This window comes from Eimeria acervulina, genomic scaffold, assembly GCF_000499425.1.
Source record: "Eimeria acervulina Houghton genomic scaffold, Eah_scaff50, whole genome shotgun sequence".
Taxonomy (NCBI): Eukaryota; Apicomplexa; class Conoidasida; order Eucoccidiorida; family Eimeriidae; genus Eimeria; species Eimeria acervulina.
The window spans coordinates 44,159-67,500 of NW_013547299.1; the positions used below are offsets into that span (position 1 = coordinate 44,159).

Here is a 23,342-nt window from a genome sequence, read left to right on the forward strand (position 1 = left end):
CCCTCGCTACAGCTCCAGTTCATTACCTTTGGCAATCATTCTGGTGCACCGGGCCAACTAACATCATCATCCGGCTTTTTGCATAATTTGAAAGTGAAAATGCACTGGGTTTCCCAACTATTCAACGACTTGCTGGACTCGGAAAAATTAGTGGGGCTTGCTGTGCTGCATGCATCGGCTCGTCCTGGCCAAGCAGCTTGGCGCGTGAGAGTCTCTCGTTCCCCACATGTTTGCGCCGTTCTTTTTAAAGTTGAACTTCAGATCTTCAGAACCGCAACTGTTCTTTTGCTTTGCAGTTTTGGATTAACTTTTGCACTAGGTGGAAAAAAGAACCCTGACGGGAGCAGCATGGTCGCTTCATTTGCAATGCATGCTCGGCATTCTCTGGACGCAAAAGAACAGGCACCTGTTTTGCTTGCACCGAAGTATTCCCTCGTGTTCCTGTCCTAATGCTTTATTTCGTTCAAACTTCATTCATCCTTTTGTGTTGTCTTTGAGCCCGTCCGCATGGACCTTGCCTCCATTGAAGTGAACGTCGGGTGCTTGTAAGGTGGCAGTGTATCTGGTATTCAGCTGCGTTGCCCCTACCCAAGTTCCCGTAGTAAGTCTTCATAGAGTAATTTACACCCGCGAGCGCCTTTGGCAAGAGCATTAGCTCTGCTAGAGTTGCGTGGCCTGCTTCAGCGCGAGTGTGCCGCGTCTGTCTCGGCGCCTGCCAACGCTGAAAGGGGGAAACGTGGGTGCACACGTGAAGTGACATGTGCAGGAGAGCTGCACGATGTACTCGTTATAGCACCGTAGTTCAACTAGTGCTTCCAAGATCCACGAACAACCTACATTTCTGTTGGCAGCGACCCTGGTGCTAAGGGAAGTTCCCGACTAGTCTTCTACGGGAGCATTGAAGCCCCTCGTATTTTTTCGTCTGCCATGCTGCCTAATTTGCATGGATGTAAATCTGTGCTGCTGTTGAGTTAAATGAATGGGATGTTGTTGCTGCCATTTGCGGCTGACCGGCAGTTATCCCTTGCACCATGAGCACTGTTTGGTTTTGGTGACACTGCTGTAGCTGCATGCAGCACGGCAAGGAACCCTGTAATATTGAGTAATGCGTGTGGAGGTACTCGCACTGAGTTTGCAAGGTGACGTAAACTGAGATGGACAGCCTGCCGACTCGAGTGAACGCCGAGAGTGCAACAACATGCGGAGGAGGGTATGAAAAGTTATGCCGCAGCAGAGCGATAGGTATATAGATACATAGGGGGTTGTAAGGCTTCTGGGAGCCTCAAAACTATCCACCAGACGCAAATTTTGGAAGCTGGGCAGTTCCCATTAATACTGCACACTAGAGTTCTGGGGGCGCAGTTATTGGCCTACCATACATACCTAGGCAATAGGAAGCACGCAAAACCCCCTATTGGTCATACGCATTGAAGCCGTTGGGCCGAGGGAGCAGCGGGAATATGATGCTGCAATGAATGCGCCAGCGGAGCCTGTGCCAGCTAGCGGACGCACGTCAGAGATCTGCACTCGATGGGGGGGAGACGCGTCTGGGTGGAATGAATGGAAGTTGGACGCTGATGTCTCCACCCACTATTGTGGTCGTGCAGACGGACAGAAGGTGGGAACTTGATGGCAACCGGTTCAAAAAACATTTTATCACCCGTGGGGCGCCAAACATATGGGGCGTATGTGCGGAGTAGGGCCACCGGAGGGAGTATGCAGCGAAAGATTCGCCGCCTCGAGTAAATACTTCATTCATTGAGTTTAGCTAGGGCTCTAATTTGCTCTATTTGGGGGGTGGTGCAGTGGTGGTGGCTGCAGGCGGCCTGGCAGGAATAGCGCTATTGATTGACCCAATGATGGAGTGTTTGGCGGACAGCAGCATCGTGAAGAGGGCATCTACGCTGTTGCGCACATTTCCTGCTTCGTCCAAAAGCGCCTTAAGGGATATCTTCTTGCCTGCTGACTCCAGCATCACTGTTTCTGAAAAGGACGGGCTGGGGGGGGGCAGTTGAATTATTTGGTTTAGCAGAGCAACGACCCCATGCAAGTGGTCCATCACTGCCACGAGTTTCTCCACTGCGCTGTGCTGAGCCGCAAGAGCAAACAAATACGAGAACGAGACGAAATCCATGGAGTTTAGAGGCAGGTAATGATGCAGTACCTGGGCACTGAGATTAAGGTACAATGTAAATGTGTTGTGGCAAGTTGTAAGAAAAAAACGAACATGATGACAGAACGCCAAACAAAACCAAAAGCCCGAAACGTCAAAACAGTTTATAAGCAGACCGTTCCATTGGTTGTATTCCCACTTACGCTTTCATCAGTGGCTTTCTTCATAGATGACATTATGAATTTCGACTGCTCTTGGGGGCTGGTTAAGAGATTTTCAGGCTTTGTAGCCTCTTCCTTCCTTTTCTTTTCCTCTTCATCGTCGTGTCTCTCTTCCTTGGGGCTCATGGGAGCCGTTGACTCCCTTTTGTGCTCAGCTGCTTCTTCTTTATGGCCAGCCTTTTCCTCTTCCTGCTTCTCGGTTTTGCTCTTGCCTGCATGCTCGTGATCTCCGTGGTGGCCGTGGGCTTCATTGCTTTCATGCCCCCCTTTCTTCTTATCGCCTCTGCTCTTTTCTTTATCGCCTTGCTTTTCCTCGTCATCGTCGCTGTCATCGTCACTGTCGTCGTCTCCAGACGATTGCACAAAGGATGTTTCCTGGCCATCAAAGGACAACAGTGGTGGCTGCAGCTGCAGCTGTCGCTCGTCCGCATCGTACAGCAAAAAAGGAGAGTCCGGGGAAGCTGATCCTTCTTTGCTCCGCACGTCCACGGGAGGGCTGAGTTCGTAGTTATTTCTTCGCCCCACCATAAACGCATGCGTTTCTCCCCCACTGAGAACCAGCACAGCTGCGCACATGGAGAGGGCGTTCACGGGCCGATAGCTCTGCATCTTGAACAGACTATATGGGCTAAGACCATCAAAAAAGGCGAATGAGGAGACGTCTCAGGTGCTTTTTCAACCTGTAATATGCAAAAGGTGGAGGTGTAGCTCTTCCTCAGAAGATACCCTATCAGGCTTCCCCAGCAGCGGGTTTTCAAGTGGATCGGCGATGCAGAAAACCCGGGAAGCACAAGTTCAGCGTTTGCACCGATGCACCAAAGCTAAGAAATACGAAAGAGTCTAGTAAATAAGAGATAATCAAAGCAACTTCAACTGCTTCACAGTCAAGCACCCGGTCCTTTGGCAGTCTGTCGGCAGTGAGCCATTGCCGTCCGAAGTGGGGCTCGTGGGAAGAGACCCATTCGATTCTTCTTTGTCTGTGCTTAATATGAAACGAACGATATATTAGTCTGTCTCGTTCGTAGGCCTTTGAATATTCAATCGAAGTATTCTTCGGCATTCAGTCGAAGCAGCTGCCACCAGCCACCGCACGGCGGCAACTGACCGGCGCCGAGGCCAACGCCGGTGGCTGCACATCGACCAGTTGCTCGCACCCTGCAAATCCTATTCGGCTTAAACACAAAATACGAAATGTATAGACGCAGCGCAATGTGGAATTATGTTTTTGGTATATGAGGCTACTAAAATATTCCAGCGCGATGGCATTTCGAGAATTGCTTCCCCTTCTGCCGGTCTTACAGCGCTAGACATATGATTCAACAAGGATCAAGGGCGCCAAATGGTTACACCACAAATATAATTCTACATGCTTACTGGCTTTTTGATATGTTTGGCGTTTTCAAGGACTTGCAGGCACAAGGCCTTCCTTACAGTTCATAGAGGTACCTTTCTGTCTGGCTGCCTCTCAACCATGAGCATCGTCGCTGCGTGGCTGAGGTTCTTCAGCCTCTTGTTACCATCTACTGCATTAGTTGCTGATGAACAACTCTAAAGAAATACAGAAAATTGCAGGGCCTCTAATGTAACCCCTGATGCGTACCATTCGAGTGCCTGCAGTGTGTATTGGCTTCATTCCCCTAGCGGCTACACAGGAGGCATATCGGTCCTCAGTGTTGGCTACACAACCTCCCCTTAAAAACAAGCAGGATCTCTATAAAGACTCAATTCGGAGGTCAGACTAAAATGCTGCAGTGAGCAGTTCCTCCAACTCTAGATGCCTAAGCCTGCGTACCACAAGCAACAGCAGCCTACCATTTCGGAATGAAAAGCAGATAACTCAGCTGGTGGCGTGTTATCCCTGCAGAACTCCCACGCAAGCTACAAAATTTGACAAATCACCGAAAAAAAACGACTAGTCGGCCACGGCGATGGCTGCGTTGACGTTCAACGGCCCCGGCTGAAGCTGAGGTCCCCCTAAGAAAGGCGCGTTAGGCTACACCTCTATTGGTAATGCTAGTTGCTAAGCTTGAGCTCATGTAACAGAGACTCGCCCTGTTGACTGCAGATTGCCATAGCAATGCACAGATCCCACGACAAAACTGGTGTACTTCTACAAGTAGATTACGAATTCTCTTGTGCGTCATTTTCGAACAGTCTGATCATCTAATAATCGTTTCCAGTGCTTCACAACACGACCCATCATATCTTCATGATTCGAACCTACCGAAACTACAGCTTTGTAAAGCGGACCGAAATGTAGCCAACGTCCGGTATATCTCCGAACACGGAACACATAAGGTGAAAATGCAAATCTTGAAAAGCGAAGCTGACCACAGTGATTAAATCTCCTTGACTAATCGCAGAAATCGTGTCACGTGCTTGACGTGCTAGATTTCACAAGCTACTATATACACAACAACACCCACAGCTGATTCAGCAGCAGGATTATCAGCCGTCATCAATCTCGGCCCGTGCAGCACTTGTCGCACTTAATGAACTGCAAGCGCGCAACCTAAAGAAGAGCCAGCAAGTGGAGAGATGCGTTTGATAAACAATGACTATGTGAACTCAACAACCGCACTAAGAGCCTCTCCACGGATTTGCGGCATTAAGACATGTAATAGAGTGTGCTCGTTCTCGACACAGGGCAAGCCGGAAAAACCCGTAGGAATGGAGAGCAAAATGGGGTCGAACCAACGCTGTCAGCTCACACTCCTGCACCGGCGTCTTCGTCATCACAATAATAATAAAATCGTAGTCGCACCCAGCTAGCTGTCGCTGTAAGGATTCTTTTTTGGCTGAACAGAATCTTGTGGCTCAGCCGAGTCTTGCGATTCCTCTTGAGCTCGCGCATGCCAATTCACCGATCCCAAAGAAAGCCAAGGAGGAACTCCAAGCCCCCCTTGGAAGAGGCTGTAAAAGTTCCCCTGGTCACTTGGAGCTGCCGGAGTTAAGGCGAGATCCCCCAAACCCAGGCGGCTTTCACTACGTGGGGGGGGCAAAGAAACAGGAAAAGCGGCAGATGGACCGATGCGGTGGGACGAAGATAGTGGTGGCATTCGTGGGGATTCCCGGGAAGGCGGCGCGCCTCTAAAGGGCAGGCCAAGCGAAAATCTAGCCGAGGTACGTAAGTCAGGCTGTCCAGCTAACGTCTGCGGAGGTGACATTGGGGCTGGCATTCGTGGAAAGCTGCTGTACAGAGTGCAGGGCCTTGATGGACTGCCAGAAATGAACATATCAAACCCTTCTCGGCTCTGCACACCCGAAGAACGCGTGGCGGGGGGTTGAAAACCTGGCTGCTGGCCATCTTGATACGTTCTCTCAAAGCCACCATGGACTGTTCGTGCAGAGCGCTGCATTGAGGGACCAGGCGGTGCACGCTGTTGAGACAGCATGCCCATCTGGCCCTGCGAGCGTGAATCCCCATTTCTGCCGTAACTTGGCATGGGCTCATGTGCTTCGTCCCATGCGCTTGTACTGCGTTCTGCAGAGGGGGCATCTCTACTACCAACTCTAGCAGTCCCCTTCTGATCAGTTCCTGCCGTCAATGCAGAAGTCAATACCTCGCCTCCCGCATTTTCTACGGCCATATCAAGTCTTCGTAGCAATACCTTATACGCAGGGATTGGTTCATGAGTTCTTTTTATTTCACTCAGGGGAATGAGAAGCCAAGCTCCTACTTTCTTCTGGCAACATACGGCATAAAAACGGTGGAGTTTGTCCCTGACAATGTGATACTTGTGCTCCTCCCACAGGGCAGTCAGAATGCGGTGTTGGGATTTCACAACCATCTCCAGGACCTCTTTGGAGGACCGCTTTGCATGCGATGCTATATGAGTGAGGACTTTAGTGCTGTACTTGCCCACAGTCCTGATTGCTGCAAGAAGCGTCAACGTCTTGAACTTGCGTTTGGGTGAAAACGGGTCTTCGGTGCAGGGCCGTGGCATCTTGACGACACGGACCAGTCGCTCCATCGCAAAAAGATCCTTGCGCACTTGCGCGAGATTTTCATTCGCACGGCCGTACGTGAGGGCTTGCGACACAAGATTTTCGAGAGCTTCACCCGCTTTACGCCTCTGGATCTCGAGTTCTTGAGGAACGAGAGAAACAGCAGCTAAGTCCAACGTCAACACCTGTAACACTGTGTAGGCAAGGACCAAACCCTGCTCAGGGGAAAGGGAAGGTAACAAATTGGCGCATATGTCTGCGTTCCTCTGCATCCACTCGAGCACGTGCATTGCCTGGTCTTTCGCTGATTCGGACATCCCCCGACCATACCAAAGATGAGAGTCACTATCTTCATTCTCATCGTCAAGGGCCTCTGCTGAAGTCCTGCCTGCAGCTGGTACCGGCTGCTGACGCCCGTTCTCAGGAACCTGCCCCGCAGCTATGGAGTGTTGATATGCACGAATCATTGGCTGCGGATGCCCTGAGGTCCCTGGTATGGCTGAAGCTGCAGTATCCCGGCCATATGGAAAGGGAAGATTCATCTCCTGTGGCTGAGTGGAGGGATATCCAGAATGCATCGCCAGCGGCCCTCCTGGGGCAGGCGCTCTCGTACTCCATATGCCGACTTCTCCAGGACTCAGCACGGGATGCCATTGAAAATAATCTGTACCTCCCCAACTCTGTAGCTCTTCTTCCCCCTCATCAGAAGAATGGTCTTGAGCCCAAAAACACTCCTCACCCCCCCCGGCCGCCAGTGCCCTGAAAAATGCATCCGCCCTCGGGCCGGAGGAAAGGCCGTGGAAGCAGCGCAGCACCCAGTAGGTAACAGCCAAGGAGACGATTGTCACGGACAACAGACTAGGGAAAAAAGCCCATGAGCTCCTCTTCCTGGAGAACTGCAGCAGGTTAACAGCTCCGTTATTCCCACCGAACTGTGTCCGGGGAGGGGATCCTGAAGGGGCCTCGTTATGATCAAATTTGCCGCTGAAGGATTCCGCCTTCTCCTTGGTAGATAAAACAGGTGAAAGCTCCATCGTGTCTCCGATGATAGTCTCTAAGTTTTAGAATTACAAATTCAGCACGACCTGGTGTGCGTGACTCGGGCTGAACCCATGAATCTTGCTATGCGTACTGTTATAGTTACCCATGCCACATCATTCAAGCTCAAGTAGAAACCATATTAGGTTCTTGATCAAATTAAGGGGCCAACGAGTACTACAGTGTTAACTTCATCAGGCATGCTTAGAGCGACGCAGCCACGGTCTTCTCGATCTGAGTGCAGCAGGCGCCCGTGCTGGGAGGAAACAACATGGACCCACTATCAGCCCCTGTAAGAGGCGTTAATACTGAAATTCAGCTCGAAGAAAAGTTGAGACGAAGCACTATGCAGATAAAGTGGACAAATCGCCCCATGCCACACGAGTCTGCTCGTCGTGCCTGAGGAACGTGCTTGGGGAACGCCAATAGCAACATAGCTTCAGGGCCTGAGAACCCTCGATATTTTTAGTTAGAGAAAACTTAAAGGCACGTTGAATATCAGAAGAAAAGGTACGACATGTGCTGCACTCCCGCGGAACCGGCCAATTACGATTTGTGCTCGGGCAGACGGCACTCGATACTGGAAGACATGCATCATTTCAACGGGGCATCGCTCCTGGGAGAGCAAACTTCGTGCAGGCTGAGTAGCTGTATACGAATCTTGCGGTTTAATTTCCACGTTCGATTCGCATTCATTTTGGCTTTTCCTTGCATTACCACTTTTTTGAACAGGTATTTCGACTTCCGGAAATGAAACTGAGCTCCGGACGCCGTGGCGCCACATTTTGTGGTGCTCGCCACTTGCTGGGCAGATTCATCTTCGTCATCGTGCGATCTGCGAAGTGCAAACCAAATCCCTAGTTTGCAGAAACAATGGTAAATGGAGATCCTTCTGGTTAACCGCTCCTTAAATGCTCCCTACGTGACGTCCATGTTGCTGCTTCCGCTGTTTGCGATGATTTCTTTCTCATGTGGGCGCATTAATAGGCAACATTTCTGCTACAGGCAGTAACTGTCTCATTTCTGCATTGAGGTAGGTTAATTCCAGGTTCTCGGTTGCGTGGGTCCCTTCCTGGCAGCGTGGCAGCGCAGCCATCTAAGCGTCGGCGTGAAATTTACCTGTTTCACCTCCTTTCATTAGCCGTACGGCCGCGTAAAAGCCAAGTGTAAAACCCTTATAACCGTTGGAACAATTTAAAGGTGAATGCGAAGAGTTCGGTAGTCCGGATCTGGTCGAGCTTACCTTGCAGGCTTCTCAAGGCACTTGCGCTGTTTCGTAGTCTTTCTCACTTTTCTCGCCTTAATGGCATTTCGTTTGTAATTAATATCGGCCAAAAAATGGCTCTCAGGGAGTTCGATGATCCCCTGCTGAATTTCTCGAAGCCAGGAACCAACCGCTTACCGCTTCATCCCCTTTCAAGTGGCCCCTTGGTCCTCGATCCCAGCGGTCAAACCATTAACCGAAAGACACCTCTCTAACTCTTACAAGCAACTCCCAAATATCGGAATGTGTTGACATTGTCGCACGAATACCTTGTGCTAGCGCATGCAAGGAGGAAAGGCAGATGCTTGCATCCACTCGTTTGATGGAAGCATGCAAGCAGCCACTGCAAGCATTCAACACTTACTTGTATGTGCAGCACAGAGATGCATGCAGATTGCAGGTACGCGCGTCAAGGAGCCAGTGCATGCATGCATGCAACGACTGCATGCATGAGCGCATGCATGCACTGCAGAGAACGCACGACGCGCACTTGGCTTGTGAGACAAAATTAACGGTGGGCCCTTTTGCGTCTCTAGTTCCACACGCACAGCAAGCAAAACGAAGTTGCTGCGTTAGCCGAAGCGTACAAGCACTATTTACTATGTTTGAGCCTCCATTGCAGACGTTTATTGCCTTCTGACGCCTTGGCTTTATTAGAGGCATGGAATGGATCACACTACAACACCAGAAAATCAATGGCACAAGCAACAACAACTGCAGCAAAAACCTCAACAGTAGACATATCCTGCTGCATGGAGCCCTTTTGCTTTCCTCGTTCACGTCGTTTGCATCCAGGCGAATAGCTGGGCATTTCATGAAGTTATGGTTAAAGAGTGCGTTGCATGTGTCTTATCTGGCTTAGTAGCTAGGAGTCTTTTTATGGATGCAACGGGCTGCTTGCCTGCCCTTGCCAAGGTGGAAAATGGAATGTATGCCCCACAGCATGCAGGAAAAGGCAATGAAGTGAGAAATGGTCGAAGAAAACGCTCCCCAACCAACGCGAAAAGCAATATGAACCAAAACACGTCGTAATAAAAGGCAGGCAGAATCTCGGCGGCTACAACGCCTGGATGCATCAAGGCCAGCTACAATGAATGCTACACTACAACTGTGGGAAATTTCGAATACCGTCCAGCGCATGGCACAAGCCCGTGCTGAGCTGTTGCGCCCGAGGCACTAAAAACCAATGCGACACAAGCGAGGCGATGAAAAACACAGCTTCTCCAGCGTGGATTCTGAGCTAGGTACGTTCAGTAATAATTTCTCAGTGCTAGGAAGAGCCGAGATAGAAAGAGTAAACCGCAACGTCTCTATGAACGTTTGACTGACAGCTGCATCAAATCTCCATGCAACTCATCCCGAATCTCTTTGGATTAACTACTTCGAACTCTACTGAGGCAAAAAGTTGCCTTGCCGGTGTGCTCGAGAGCACGCACGCGCGTAGCCGCGGCGCTCTTTGTGCCGAGAACGTTGCACCTGGTGGTATTGCTATTTTTACGGAACTTCTTCTCTCCCTCTAGTTAAAGGAGCCAGCACTGCTATGCTCAAGCAGCATATCGGCAAGACAGGGTACAGAAAAGCGCAATTTTTAAAAAAATACTTGGTAGGTGCATGCAAGCCACGATAACCTAGATGACCGGTAGTAAACGCATGCACATAATTAGAAGTGGGATTGCCATTCAAGGGCATTATGTTCCAAGAAGATGCAGCAGCGATGGCGTCCACGCGCTCACAGTACCCGCGGTGTACGCAGCCGACCCTAGCCCGCCTGCGTCAGAAGGCTAAACTACGCAGCCCTACATCGTGCAGCGATTGCCTTACACAGTTCAGTCGAAGTATTTTGAAATCAATAAACCACAACACATATCATTGACACTTGCTCGTCCCGATAGGCACCGGAGCAGCGTTGTTCAAGCTCCTACAGCTGCAACACAGGATGCCGCACTACTAGGTGTTGCAGGGCATATGTTGCGACATCAATCTCCAGAGAACTACACGTGCGTGTACAGCTATGCAAGGCCACAAAACTCACATAAATACCACGATGTGGATTTCAGTGATGCGAATATCAAGTGGCTACGTAAGATCTCTCTAAGAAATTGCTTCACTGCGAATATGAGCCGACAAGTGCACGAAGACCCAAGCATACATACACAAATCCACAGGTGCGGTCGTCAAGCTGCATCGTATAGCGGTTTTCTTTAGCACTTCACGAACACTGAATGCCAGGCAATTGCACAGTGCAAGACTGTTAGCCCAATTTACTCTTGCCACTAAAGCAAAGACATTTCAGTGTGGCAATCGTCGAGGTGTTCAGTGAGTTAGCTAGCTCTTCCCCTTTTGCCTTCTTCAGACTAAGGCCGCAGGGGCCGCCATACCTGAGAGCCAGGCGATGCAGCACTAGAGAATCTGGGTTCAAACGTTTGCAACTGGCCTGAACTTCCTCCTGAGCCGGTTTGAGTCCAGGCTACTGCGCCTCTAGGTTGCCACCCATGCGCGAAGGGCGCACTTGGTGGATGCTCCCACTGTCCGGAAGAAAATGAAAACGCCGTGGTCGGAATCCCCATAGGCTGTCTAAAAGCCGGTGTTGGCATTTGTACTGGCGCCTGATAAACGGGTATCTGCCACAGTTGGGGAGATTGAGTGGAGGGTCCTCCGTATGGGAGATAATTTTCAGGGATTTGCGGTGGTCCCGCCTGTGAAGGAAGCATCATTTCTGAACTCCCTCTGGGAAGAAAGGTTTGACTGGGGGCTTGAGAGCTTGGCAAATGGGGGTACTGAACGGGTGGAGTGGTACGTTGGCACGGCTGGTGCCGTTGTCGCCCACGGTGGACATTCGGCGAAGAGGGGGGACGTTCCACAAATGGTAGCCAACGCTTTTGTTGAGGTTGAAATGGCCAGGCTCGTGGTGCAGATGTGCTCTCCGTCGTTGGACCTCCACTTTCGTGCTCCGTTGCGTGCTCCGACCCACCACAAGGAGCACCCGACGGTTTTTCTGCGTCGGTGTTGGCGCCATCGGCTGGCTTTTGGCTACCATCTTCACGAGCGCCTCCAGGAATAGACGGGATGCCGCCGCAAGCGTGAACAATCTCTTGCAGTCGTTTTTCTAGTTTCTCATATGGGGTGAGTGGTTCGTGTTTTCCAGGCACTACTTGATCACGAGCGATGAGTACCCAAATGCCAGTCTCTGTTTGGCAATCGAGGATATGACGCCGACCATACCTGTCTTTGGAGACCTCCCACGCGTGCACCTCCCACAAGAAGGTAAATATGACAAGAGTTTGTTCCACAGCAAGCTCCAACTGCTCCAGTGAAGCCAACTGTATGAACTGGGATATATTCCACAGGCAGTTCGCACAATACTTGTTCACCAGCCGTACAAGCCCCATAATATTTAGCATCCGAGATCGCCGTTTTTGCGCTGTCACTACTTTATTTTGTAGCCTTGGCAGCATGAGTTGGCTGACCAAAGACTGGATACTGGTGATGCTTGTGCAGTGCTCCTTCAGCTCTTGGTTGTTGCAGGCGTAGGACTTCGCGTTGGCTGCCAACTCAAGAATGGCTTCACCTGCAAGTATTCTACTGGGTTTAAGCTCTTCGGGCAAACGGGACAAAGCTCCTACACCCAGCGATAAGATTTTCAGCATAACGGCAGCCAAACGCACGCCCTGATCGGCTCTAAGCAAAGGCAGTATATTGCTGCACATGCAGGCGTTTCTCTGCAACCAGTCGAAAATGTTTGCAGCCTGCAGCTTCGCGATCCTGGGCATCCCGTGCCCTTCCCAATCCTCCCACCTCTCATCCCTGTAGAGCTTCGGTTCAAAATATTGCTTGGGGGATTCGCCTGGAAGACCTTCCCCTCCATCTGGTCCTGCAGCGGCCTGCCAATACAAATCGCCTGGTGCAGACGTGGGCAGCTGGCTCTGACTGAAATACGCATCCACAAAGGCCGCCTGTCTACCTTCACCTTGGGAGTGTAGGTTGTTATGGTGCGCACGAGGACCTCCCCTCTCTTGGTTATTCAGGTCAAGGGCTTGCAGAGGTTTGCGGTGGGGAGGGTGTGCATCGGACCACTGTGAATATGGCTCCTGTTCACCGGGCCATGCGGGCTGTGGAGGTACATTTTCGTCTTGTTCGTCATGTGTTTGTTGTCCAGTAGTTGCACCTTCCTTATTCGGTTTAGGGTAGTATGGAGCATCTAGCGCCTGGCCATCCAACATGTAGGCAGGCGGCCAAGAAAGAGGCGCCTGCCACGCAGGTGCACCACCTGCGCTCTCCGCGTGCAACTCCAAATAAGGCCCTCCAAGGTAATTGAGCGGCGCCTCAGGAGATCCTAATGGGGCCTGCTTTTGAGCTGTGGCTGACCCATGTTGCAACCACAAGTGCTCAGGAGCCGGCTGACTGTGATAAGACCATGGCCATTCGGCACCTTTCGCGCCTTCTTCCTTTCCTCTTGAACCGGAGTCTGGCATTCCAAAACACTCCGTACGTCTGTTGTCTGCTAGCGCCCTGGAGGCGCCAGCTGGCTTCTGCACTGGCCGTAGACCATGGAAGCAGCGCAGCAGCCAATATGCGACAGCCAAGCAGGTGACAGCCACTGCCAAAACGGTGGGGTAGGAATTCAAGGAGGATCTGCTGATAAACGGATGGTGCGGCTTCAAAGGACTGTCATCGCAGCAGCGTTTTGCTGCCTGAGGAGTTTCAACACCGAGCACGGAGAGGGAGGCGTCGGCTGGCTCCCGCGAGGATTCTACGGAGAAATCCATTAAGTACTAGGCGGGCCCCTTCGCTACAGATGCTTGTGGTTTATCCTGCGGTGATCATGGAACTGTTTCAACTGTTCTTCGCCGAGTACAGCACATTACAAACCTATTCATAAACGGAGAACCACTGAAAACGCTGTTAGGGGAATCCTAATAACTCAAGCTGATGCCGCATCAGTGTCCGGCTTAAAAGCCGAATAACCTCTAAAGTATTAGGAATGACACTGCGTTGAATAGCACATAGCAGAACACTGCAGAACCTGCAATTCGGACGCATCGACGACAGAGGTCGAGAGGCTAGACTCCTGCACTGTATGGAGCGCACGAGGGACAAGGAAAACCACAGCACGTTAGTTTCATAGCACTTTATCTTAGATAACTCAACGAACATTATTCAGAAAGAGGCATCGACCTCCAATACAGGATGCAGCGATAAGCAGGGACCGTTAGGACGTTCGCAAGCTGCGCCTAGTAACTTGGCGGGGGGGGAAGGGAGGGGCCCGTGCAGCGGCAGTACTTGTTCGAATTTTAGTGGCATGGACTGCAAAAAACAGCTGCAAAGATTAAAATAAATATTAAAAACATATTATTTGCTTTAAATGATCTTAACTGCGCGAGCACAGAGATGTCTCCCCAGTTTTTAGCAGGCGCAGGGCTGCACTGCACTGCGATGAGGTCCATCGGCCATCCCAGTTTAGTAGAAGCCTTATTTCTGAGGGTCCATGGACTCTTTTTTGACAACTCTGTAGTACGGACTCTGTTTACAGAATCTCCACTCGAGGCGCCCTCGGTGTCTCCCCTCAGGAGCTTCAACCCTGTAAAGGCCCCGTGTTGGATCGGGGAATCGTTACGGGGATCTCGTGACTTCCGCTTGATGCTGCAGAACTGAAAGAAGGATATTTATCGAACTATGAGATTTCCTTCACATTGCCATTAGAACCCACTCGTAGATTGTCTTTCCTCTACTTGTGGGGTCGCCCCCTGTAGAGGACAGCGCTCTCTGATGCTACTGCTAATGCTAGGCATGGCTACTTCGTAAAAACGCGATTTAGAGACACTACACTGAGCGTATAATCCTTAGACCTACTATGATATGTAACAGCCCATTCCCTGATTCATATCCAAGCCCAATTCTCCTCAAGGAGGAATGGTAGTAATAATTTTTCTGCTCGAACGGGCCGCTTGCAAGTCAACGCCTCGACTACAGTGCCAGTCTTACCACCAGCGCCATCCCCTGGGTAGCTGCCGAGCACTCTTAGCCTAATGGCCTTACTTCCCGCTTAAAGTGACTTCATTTATTTCTACCAATGTACTCTCTCTTCCGGACGGGCCCCTACAGCTCCAATTTGCGCACCGTGGTAATGCGTATGACCTACACCCTCTGCGGTATTTATAGTGAGGCGTTGTCCGGTGGTGAGAGTATTTGTACGTGAAAGCTGGCTATTGACGGCTAAGTCAGTAACTGCCTTTTGCCGCAGCTCATGCAGAATTAGGGGCATTGGTATCTTCGCGTGTGGGGTTGCATGCCACCAGGAGATGCAACATTGAGTGTTGCAGCGCTGAAACTCACGACAAGCCGCTCCCCCTCGACCGTAGATCCACTTTGAGCCAAGCAGGAAATAGGGGATGAAAGGGTTGACCTCGCAGAGATGAAGCGCATAGGCATCAAGCAAAGAAAAAGCCGCTGCGTTAACCGCCCTAGCTGCGAAGGAAGAAAGTGGGGATGCACCAGTAAAAAGAGGGGGCCATGAATGCCCATCTCCGTCAAGGGAAGGATAAAATATGTTAACCGACAGCATCTGCCGTCTCGTGCACTCAGAAAGCCAGGGAAACCTACAGAGTTGCGCAGATCCTGCCATATTGCAAAAGAGAAAGCCACATAATTCGACAATAAACACCCGTGAAAACGCTGAGGAACTGGAGGTGCAATCTTTTGGGAAGGGTTGCAGGGGAACCACCGAAGCGATTAGGGAGGCGCATTAGTCCCCATGTGCGACTGAGGGATGGGGGCAAAGGGACGAAAGAGGTGACAAACGCAGCTGCATATACGCCTCCAGTCAAGTCGGTGCTCACTCAAGGTTGAGTAAATGCTCGGGAGTTGTTTTCTTGTTTGAAACAGGCTGCGAAGCGGGTGCGATGTCTGAAGTTGCAGCAAGGAAGTTCACTACTTGTCTATGCGTTGGCGCAGCCTCCACGACTACGTGCCGCCGACAATGAACGGCGCATTAGTCTCGGTGTAACTACCGGCGCAAAATGCACTTAACATCGGGTAATATTACCATGATACGGGACTTCTACGTTGGCGCAGTTCGCCACAACTTAATCCTTCGCAAGCAGTGGCTGGCTCACCGAGGCAGACCACGACACTAGTAAGGTCTTTGCGTGCCGGAATGCACTGAGAGAGTCTACCTCTTAACGGTTCAATGGCATATGCATCCTCTGCGGTAAGAGTGGAATCAATGTCAAAAGAAGGAAGGAGCGATGAGACTACAAGGCAGTGCAGAGGCACTGCAGGAAAAGATGTAGAAATGAACGCACACATGCATGCATGAGTGGCGATATCATTCTCGAAGACGGCGATTTGGAAAAGGATTCCATCCACTTAACACTTAAGGAGAAGGGGTAGTGTGCGCAAAAGAAGTTCTCACATGTGTTATATAAGCAATAATTTGCAGCGGGCCCTTCACCCGCCAGATGCCCAACACACCGCACCGAACTCACTCCCGGCCATGCCCCAAGGCCTGTTCTTAGGTGCGACCTCCCCTGACAAATTGTAACGACAGGTTAATCACAGTTTGACTGTCTCAAGCAATACTTTGAGCATTGCCTGCAGGTTCCGCTCTAAGTATTGCTTCCACATAGTCTTAGTTTCATGCTGCTGATATTTTGACATGTGAAGTGTCACATGTTAAAATATCAGCAACAGAAGCGTCCCAGGGTACCTTTCTTCGGTTCGCTGGATGCCTGAGTTGCCACCTGCGAGCTGTTCTCGCTACTTACATATCTCTGCACGGGGCTGACATTCATATCTTCAACAGCCATGCGCTCTCTATGTGGGCCATTTCAATCGCCTTTTCCTTCCATCTCAGTTATTGAGGCGGTATTGGAGCTTTTCACTCTGATGCTCAGAACTTCACCATATTTGCCATTTTCACTCTTACGCCCCTTAGTTCCCTCTTTGCGCCCCATCCAATTACTGATTGGTTTTTCTCTTGTGGAGACCCCTGCTCTTAACCGTTGGTATGGATGCACCGTGCCCACAGTAAAGCATTCGCTAACCAGGGACTGATACTTCTCGATCGAGCGCTCTACCGATAGCTTCACTGGTTGAAGTTTTAGAACTTTCCTGTAGTAGCCTTCTTTCTTTCTGACCTTGGGATAAACTTCCATTTCGGTTTATTTTGGAAAGCTTCCTTACTTTTGGCGTTTCCTGGAAAGTGGAACGCCCTGTGTCTGATTGCCCGTGGCGTGCCCCAGCGTCTAATGAAGAGGACGCCAGTAGCAGCTTTAGCTCCTCGGGTGCATTCTGAAGACGCTACTAAAGCTCCATAAAAGCAAAGAATACCTCCACTGCCAGCGCAAAGCGGAGCCCACCATAGTCGGGCGTTCGCCAAAGACGGAGGCATTCCAAATGAACTGTTTCCATTGTAAAGACATTTTCCGCCCAATTTGAAGCAGGCACTGCGCTCGCTCCAGCTAGACGGGGAGCCCAGAAGTTGTTTAGCTCCCCAGGGGGGGGGCGGACTATGATCTTTCTTCGGTATGCGAGAAAACATGGGTGCTTCATTTTCGACAGAGTTCTTTAAGATAATACCTAGAGGTCTTTCCCCCAGTTTTTCCCCCCAAAGCGCATTTGCTATTTGTGATGTCTGTGCTTTAGTATTCCCCGGTGTGGCAGTGAGGTAGGGAGGTTTTCCCCTTTGTGTGTGAGCGATGCATCGCTACGAAGTGTAACTCGAGTGCGCGACCTTAGCCAAGGCCCGTCCTGAATTGCAGTGAAGACAAAAGACTTAAGACAAAGTTCCACGCAAGAAGCTTTAACATGACCTTCAGCTATCAGGCTTCCTGGCCACGGCAGAATAAGCCTTAGGGGCTGGTGCGGAGAGGAGGCGGGTGTAACTGGTGGGAGCACACCTGCTCCAATGCAACCCCACCTAAAATCATAACCAATCCCCCTTTGCTGCATGCAGCAAGACTGCAGGCAACTGCTCAACACTTCTTTGTCCCTCACTAGCTACCCTGCATGCAAATGAAATACGTGTACCAACCTCAGACAGGGCAAGCAGCACTGGCACAGTATGCGTTATGAGTTTTCTGAAAACTGCAGCTTCCTGCTGACCGTCCTTTAGGGTTGTTTTTTCACCACATAAGTTATTAGTTAAGAGATGATGCGGTGTGTCTATGCACATCCGGTTGCCGTCTTCAGACCCTTTTGCAGCCCCCGCTAGCCTGTGTGTGACTCCGGCGCAGATGGCGACAAGAGGCATAGGGCGACTTGTGGTAAAGAGGCTGAGGAAGTTCTTGAATGAGTGTATGCATATGCCCTGCAAGAGTTTCACTACTATAAATAAGCCAAATGAGAGATGCTGCACCTGCTGAGTGTATCTAGAAGGAGAAACAAACACCCACTCTCCCCCACTGCGGTGGCGTTGCGCGCCGTCGGGGCGGGCGGCCGCCTGTGTCTTGTGTGTAATTTTTGTTTTCTCGTTTGTGTACGATTTGCATGTCGTTTCGTGACTTTTAGCGGCTCAATGCCGTGAATTTGTGCTCTCAGCCTTCTTGCAATTGCTCGGTTTCTTCGGTGTTCTGTACCGCGCTGTAGATACACCCCGGCGGCGGGCTTAGTGTAGTTGCCAGTTGTTGATGCACACATACACACGTCGGCGAAGTTGGCGAGGCCTCTTTCCCCACCGATTCCCGACTATTTTGTGCAGAAAGTAATTACATTTTCTCTGTTTTGTCATTCGTCTTCTCTTGGCGTTGCTGTGAGGCGGCAGGCGCTCTGTGGTCGGCTGGCGCGGGCGGGCCGCCGTATATTTCCGCTCTGTATCCCGGAGTCTGACCGCTTGGATGTTTATATCTTGCCCTTTGTCACATTTTCTCCTCAGTTTCTCTTTGCAACTTTGTTTATTTGGCCAGTAGAGCCGCGGTGTCAATCGAACTCTCACCTTCTTAGGGGGGCCGCCCGCCGCGTTTTGCGTTTCTTTGCAGCAATTCAATACGTAATTTGTTTCCATCTTTCCGTCTTTTTCTGCCGCAATTTGCCTCTAATTGCAATGCCTATTCCGCTGTAGATATGTTCTCTTTGTAGCCATCGCTGTGCCTCCTTTTGGGCGTCTTCCTTGGAGTTTTCTGCAGCTGCCGCTGCACCCCATCGACGCATTTGCCCCTATCTGGCGCCCTTTCAACTTGTGTCTTGTAAGTGCAAATCAAACTCCTGCATCGGCACAGGTGGAGAGGCTCTGAGGAGGCGCCAGGGCGAGGAGTGTGTCTCCCTTCGCGGGGACTCGGGGTGTCTAGACAGCTGCTACCTACGTGAGCCTGCCTCCCAAGCAACGTACAGGTTTCAGCTTCGTTCAACACTTTCTCCCTCCTCCTCCATCTCCGTCTTTCCGCGCCTTCCTGCTCTCCACGATGTCCGCTACAAACCCCCCGCAGGAGCAGCAGCAGCAGCAGTCTGCTGCCTGCTGCGCCCCTGCTTCTGCCGCAGCAGCTGCTTGCAAGCGATCTAGAGAGACAGCGGAGCTTCCAGCTTTAGGTTGTTCTTCTGAGGGCTGTGAGCAGACAGCCTCAGGAGGAGCCTTAGGACGTCCGCTGAAGCACTCTCGGCCGCAGGGGGGTGTTTCGTCGGGGGTGTCTGGTGGCGCTGTTTCCCGCGCTGCTGCTGCTGCTGCTACTGCAGCAGCAGCAGCAGCAGCTCCTTTTGCGGGTCTTGCTGCTGCTGCGAGTCGAGCGCATGCGCAGGCAGGAACAGCTTCTTTTGCAGCAGCGACTCAGAAGACAGGGTATGCTGCTGCACTTGAAGGGGGAAAAGGCCGCGCTGTCTTAGCCTTAAAAGCAGGTAACGAGGGTGCTGCTGCGGGACCGAAGGTGCTGCTGTCTCCTGCGGGTGAGTCTCCTGCTGCATCCAGCGCATGCAAGAAGGGTCTGCAGAACCTGAAGGAGACGAAGCTGCAGCTGCAGAGCCCGCTGCTGCCTTCTAAAACCGCTCAAGGCGAGGGGCCCCCCCGCAGGGGCCCCTCGGCGCTGCTGCTTCCAGAGGGGGGAGAGGGAAAGAAGCCCTTGCTGGAGGAGCCGTGGCGTCTAACGCAGCGTTGTCGTTTGTTTCTCTCTGATGTAAGCTGCGCATACAGCCGAGACTACGGGCAAGACAATCATCATAACTCGCGTACAGCGCAGAGCAGCTATTGTCAGGAGGCCTTCCGTGCAGATAAAGCACACCCAGGAGATTATTTAAAAGGGAGCAGACGTTTAACTCCAGAGGCGAGGGATTTGATAATGTGCATCATCAACAAGGTGGCTGTACAGCTGGCGGAGCAGGGTTCTGCTGCAGGGCCCCATAGCAAGCCTCAAGACTCTCTAGACCCGCGTGCTGCTGCTGTTGTAGGCGTTGCTTGCCAACTGTTTGATAGAATAATGGCTGTGATACATAGAGCAGATGTTGTGTACGGTGCGAGTGCAGAGAGGAAGCAGCACCCTTTACGGGGTCTCTCTGGGCGAGGGGGATTGAGCCCTTTGCTGCTGAACCAGCTAATAGCTATCACTTGTTTAGGGTTTGCAGATCGTTTAGAGGCAATAACTTCTACAGATTATGCTGCTATTCTCGAGGCGTGGAGACAGAATACTGCGGGTATGCTGCGCAGCGCCTGGCCTTCAGGCTCTGGGTTTGCAGAGTCTCTACAGGGGAAGCTGCTGCATATTGAGCGCATTATTGTTGCTTATATCTCTCCCTCAGGTAATATTGCTGTTGCCCCTACCTCAGAGCTAGCAGAGAGTCTCCTCAATGTGGCTTATCTCTTCGGTACGGCCCGCTACAGATCTGCGCTGCGCAGGGCTGCTGCAGCAAGTGCTGCTGCAACAGCAACATCAGCAGCAGCAGCAGCAACGGCGACAACGGCAGACAAAGATGCAGCAGAATCTCCAGATACAAACGGAGCAGAAACGCACAGCAGCAAAGGGCAGCAGCAGCAGCAGCAGCAGCACGAAGCCGTACCCTCAACGAAGACAGACGGGCCTCAGGCAACAGCACCCAATGCAGGTGCAGCAGCAGCAGCAGCAGCAGCAGCAACAGGGGCAGGGGACTTTGCGCATGCAAATCCATTTGCTGCTGCTCTGATATGCCGGGGTGCAGCTCCTGCTGTTGCAGAGTCTGCTGCTTTGTCGCTGCGCGTTAGTGGCAGCAGCCGCGTTGATGTGTCTCGGCAGGTAGCCCAGCTGTTTGTTCGGTTAGCTTTGCTCGACAGGAATATAAGTTTGCTGTTTAAGCCCTCAACAGTAGCAGCAGCAGCAGCACAGCTAGCAATGTTTCACTCTGGGGGTTCTTCTTCTTTCCCTGTGGAGCTTCAGGAAGCGCTGGGTGCTGCTGCTGCTGCTGTTGTTGCAACAGGGGGCAGCGCCTCCTTCCGTCTTGTGCGTAGATGCCAGTTCTTAATGCTGCAGAAGTGGCTGAGTGTTAAACGTATCTTGCTGCAGCGCAGCACAGCCCCCGCGGGAGCAGCACCTGCAGGAGACTGTCTCCCTGAGCGCCTGATAGCGGATTGGGTGCAGCATAGCTTAGTGCAGCCACATCATAGACAAGTGCTGCTAGCAGTGCAGCAAAATGCAAACAGTCTCGTTCGCTGTCAGGCTCTAGCGAGGCAGCAGCAGCTTGCGCAGGAGGAGGCGGCTAAAGGCAAACTCATCCAGAAAGACGCAGCAGCAGCAGCAGCAGCAGCAGGAGCGGGGGGTCAAGCAGGCCCACACACCCAGTGGCCCCACAACCTCAAACACAAACCCCACACAGAAAAAGATGGAGGGGGCCAGCAGCAACTGCAGCAGCAGCAGCAATTGCAGCAGCAGCAGCAGCAGGCTGTGCATGTTCAGTAGTAGATATGCGAGAGAGGATCAGGATGGAGGTTCAAGGCGCAAGGAGAGGCTGAGGTGACAGCGGTTTGAGGGGGAAATACAGACAGAGAGATGTGTGCATGTATATGCATGCATGCATGTATATGCATGCATGCATGCATGCATGTATGCATTTATATGTATGCATGCATGCATGCATGTATGTATGCATTTATATGTATGCATGCATATGTATGCATGCATATGCATGCATGCATATGCATGCATGCATATGCATATGCATGCATGCATGCATGCATGGCTAACCTAGTGGAGACGCACACGGCATTTATTGTTTTGGCCCCTGCGGGTTTTGTTGTGCATGAAAGCTCGCGTAAAGCTTTCTTTACTTCACACTTTCTGTCTCCTTGGGTTACAGTGGCTGCCGCCGGCTTTGCTGTGGGGTCTCAGGTGTCTCGACTCCACGCTAATTTGTGATGTCTGTTTGAGGGTTTTGTTGTCTTGTCCCGCTTTAGTGTTCGGGGCTTCAGTATGCTTGCATGCATGCATGCATGCATGTATATGCATGCATGCATGCATGCATGCGTTCACTTAACTGAGGCCCCCGTGGAGAATGCGCCGTGTATAGAACGTGCGACTCCCCCTTTTGAAATTGTGGGGTAAATGTCTGTCTCTTTTCGTTTTGGCTTTGGCTTCTTTTATATATTGAGGGTGTCTCTGCATCTTTTTCCTCGTGGAGTGTACGTACACCCGGAGTCCCCCCCTTTGTATTTGAATTGGCTTGAAGGGGGGAAGCATTGTGTCTCTCTTGGCATTTGTAGTTGGGGCTTTCTTTCTGCATGCCGAGTGGGGCCCGTTAGTGTCTCCTTTGCTTTGTTGGCTTGTTTGTCTGTAACTGTCCCCTCCATGCAGCAGCAGCAACGACAGCTGCTGCTGCAACAGCAGCAGCAACAACAGCAGCGGCTGCAGTAGCAGCAACAGCAGCAACTGCAGCAGCAGCAGCGGCAACAGCAGTAGCTGCAGCAGAAACAGCAGCAGCTGCCGCAGAAACAGCAGCAGCTGCCGCAGCAGCAGCAACAGCAGCAACTGCAGCAGCAGCAGCGGCAACAGCAGCAACTGCAGCATCAACAGCAGCAGCTGCCGCAGAAACAGCAGCAGCTGCCGCAGCAGCATCAACAGCAGCAGCTGCAGCAGAAACAGCAGCAGCAGCAGCTGCAGCAGCCCCTACCGAAGGTTGAAGTGACTGCTGCCAGCAAAGAGGAGGGCACCGTGGGACTGGAATAAACCCAACTCTGCGTCGCGCGCACAGCTCGTTGACAGTAGTAGCTAGCTAGCTTCTAACTGCTAGCTAGCTAGCACCTAGGGAAGAAGCCCCCGTTGCTGCTGCTGAGAGCTTATTTTGAGGGACACCCGCTGTCTTGCTCTCAGCAGCAGCACGGGGGCGCTTCACCCGCGTGCCAGCGGCTGTGCGTTGGCCAGAGGCGCAGCTAACCGTCTTCTTGGCTAGCTAGCTAGCTACCTAGCTAGCTAGCCAAGGCTTGAATAACTAGCTGGCTAGCTAGCTAGCTAGCTAGCTAGCTAGCGACTGACTCTCTCGTCTTTCTAGTGCGTCTTATTTTATTCTGGTTCGCTCTGTATGAGAGCGAAGGCCGCTGCGTGCTGCACTTAATCCATTTGAATGCAGCAGCAGAAGCAGCTACGTGCTGCTTCTTAACTCTACAATAAGGGGCTAGGGAGTAGAGTTAGTAGCCAGCAGAGGCCTGCAGGTGTCTGTACACCTCTAAATATAAAGAGAAAAACACAGAGAGACCCACAGCTACTTCCCACATTGAAGCAGCACTCGAGTGTACAGACAGTTTAAAACAATGTGCAGGTACACCTCAAGGTGTATCTGCAGCAGACTGATGCCTCTGCCTTTTTATTATATTTGC

General features: G+C 51.5%; 4 protein-coding genes across 4 annotated transcripts; 1 reads left to right on the forward strand and 3 right to left on the reverse strand.

The window, feature by feature from the left end:
- Window positions 1–1,786: 1,786 nt before the first annotated feature.
- Window positions 1,787–2,943, reverse strand: EAH_00009930 (hypothetical protein, conserved; the record flags this gene model as incomplete). Its single annotated transcript, XM_013391846.1, has 2 exons — window positions 1,787–2,089; window positions 2,317–2,943. 2 exons carry the CDS (start codon window positions 2,941–2,943, stop codon window positions 1,787–1,789), a joined length of 930 nt encoding a protein of 309 aa, XP_013247300.1.
- A 2,159-nt stretch (window positions 2,944–5,102) lies between these two features.
- Window positions 5,103–7,316, reverse strand: EAH_00009940 (hypothetical protein, conserved; the record flags this gene model as incomplete). The annotated part of the gene is made up of 1 exon (XM_013391847.1): window positions 5,103–7,316. The coding sequence occupies one exon, from the start codon at window positions 7,314–7,316 to the stop codon at window positions 5,103–5,105; it is 2,214 nt and encodes a 737-aa protein (XP_013247301.1).
- A 3,622-nt stretch (window positions 7,317–10,938) lies between these two features.
- Window positions 10,939–13,056, reverse strand: EAH_00009950 (hypothetical protein, conserved; the record flags this gene model as incomplete). The annotated part of the gene is made up of 1 exon (XM_013391848.1): window positions 10,939–13,056. The coding sequence occupies one exon, from the start codon at window positions 13,054–13,056 to the stop codon at window positions 10,939–10,941; it is 2,118 nt and encodes a 705-aa protein (XP_013247302.1).
- Window positions 13,057–18,981: 5,925 nt separating this feature from the next.
- On the forward strand, window positions 18,982–21,432 carry EAH_00009960 (hypothetical protein, conserved; the record flags this gene model as incomplete). Its single annotated transcript, XM_013391849.1, has 1 exon — window positions 18,982–21,432. One exon carries the CDS (start codon window positions 18,982–18,984, stop codon window positions 21,430–21,432), a length of 2,451 nt encoding a protein of 816 aa, XP_013247303.1.
- Window positions 21,433–23,342: the final 1,910 nt, after the last annotated feature.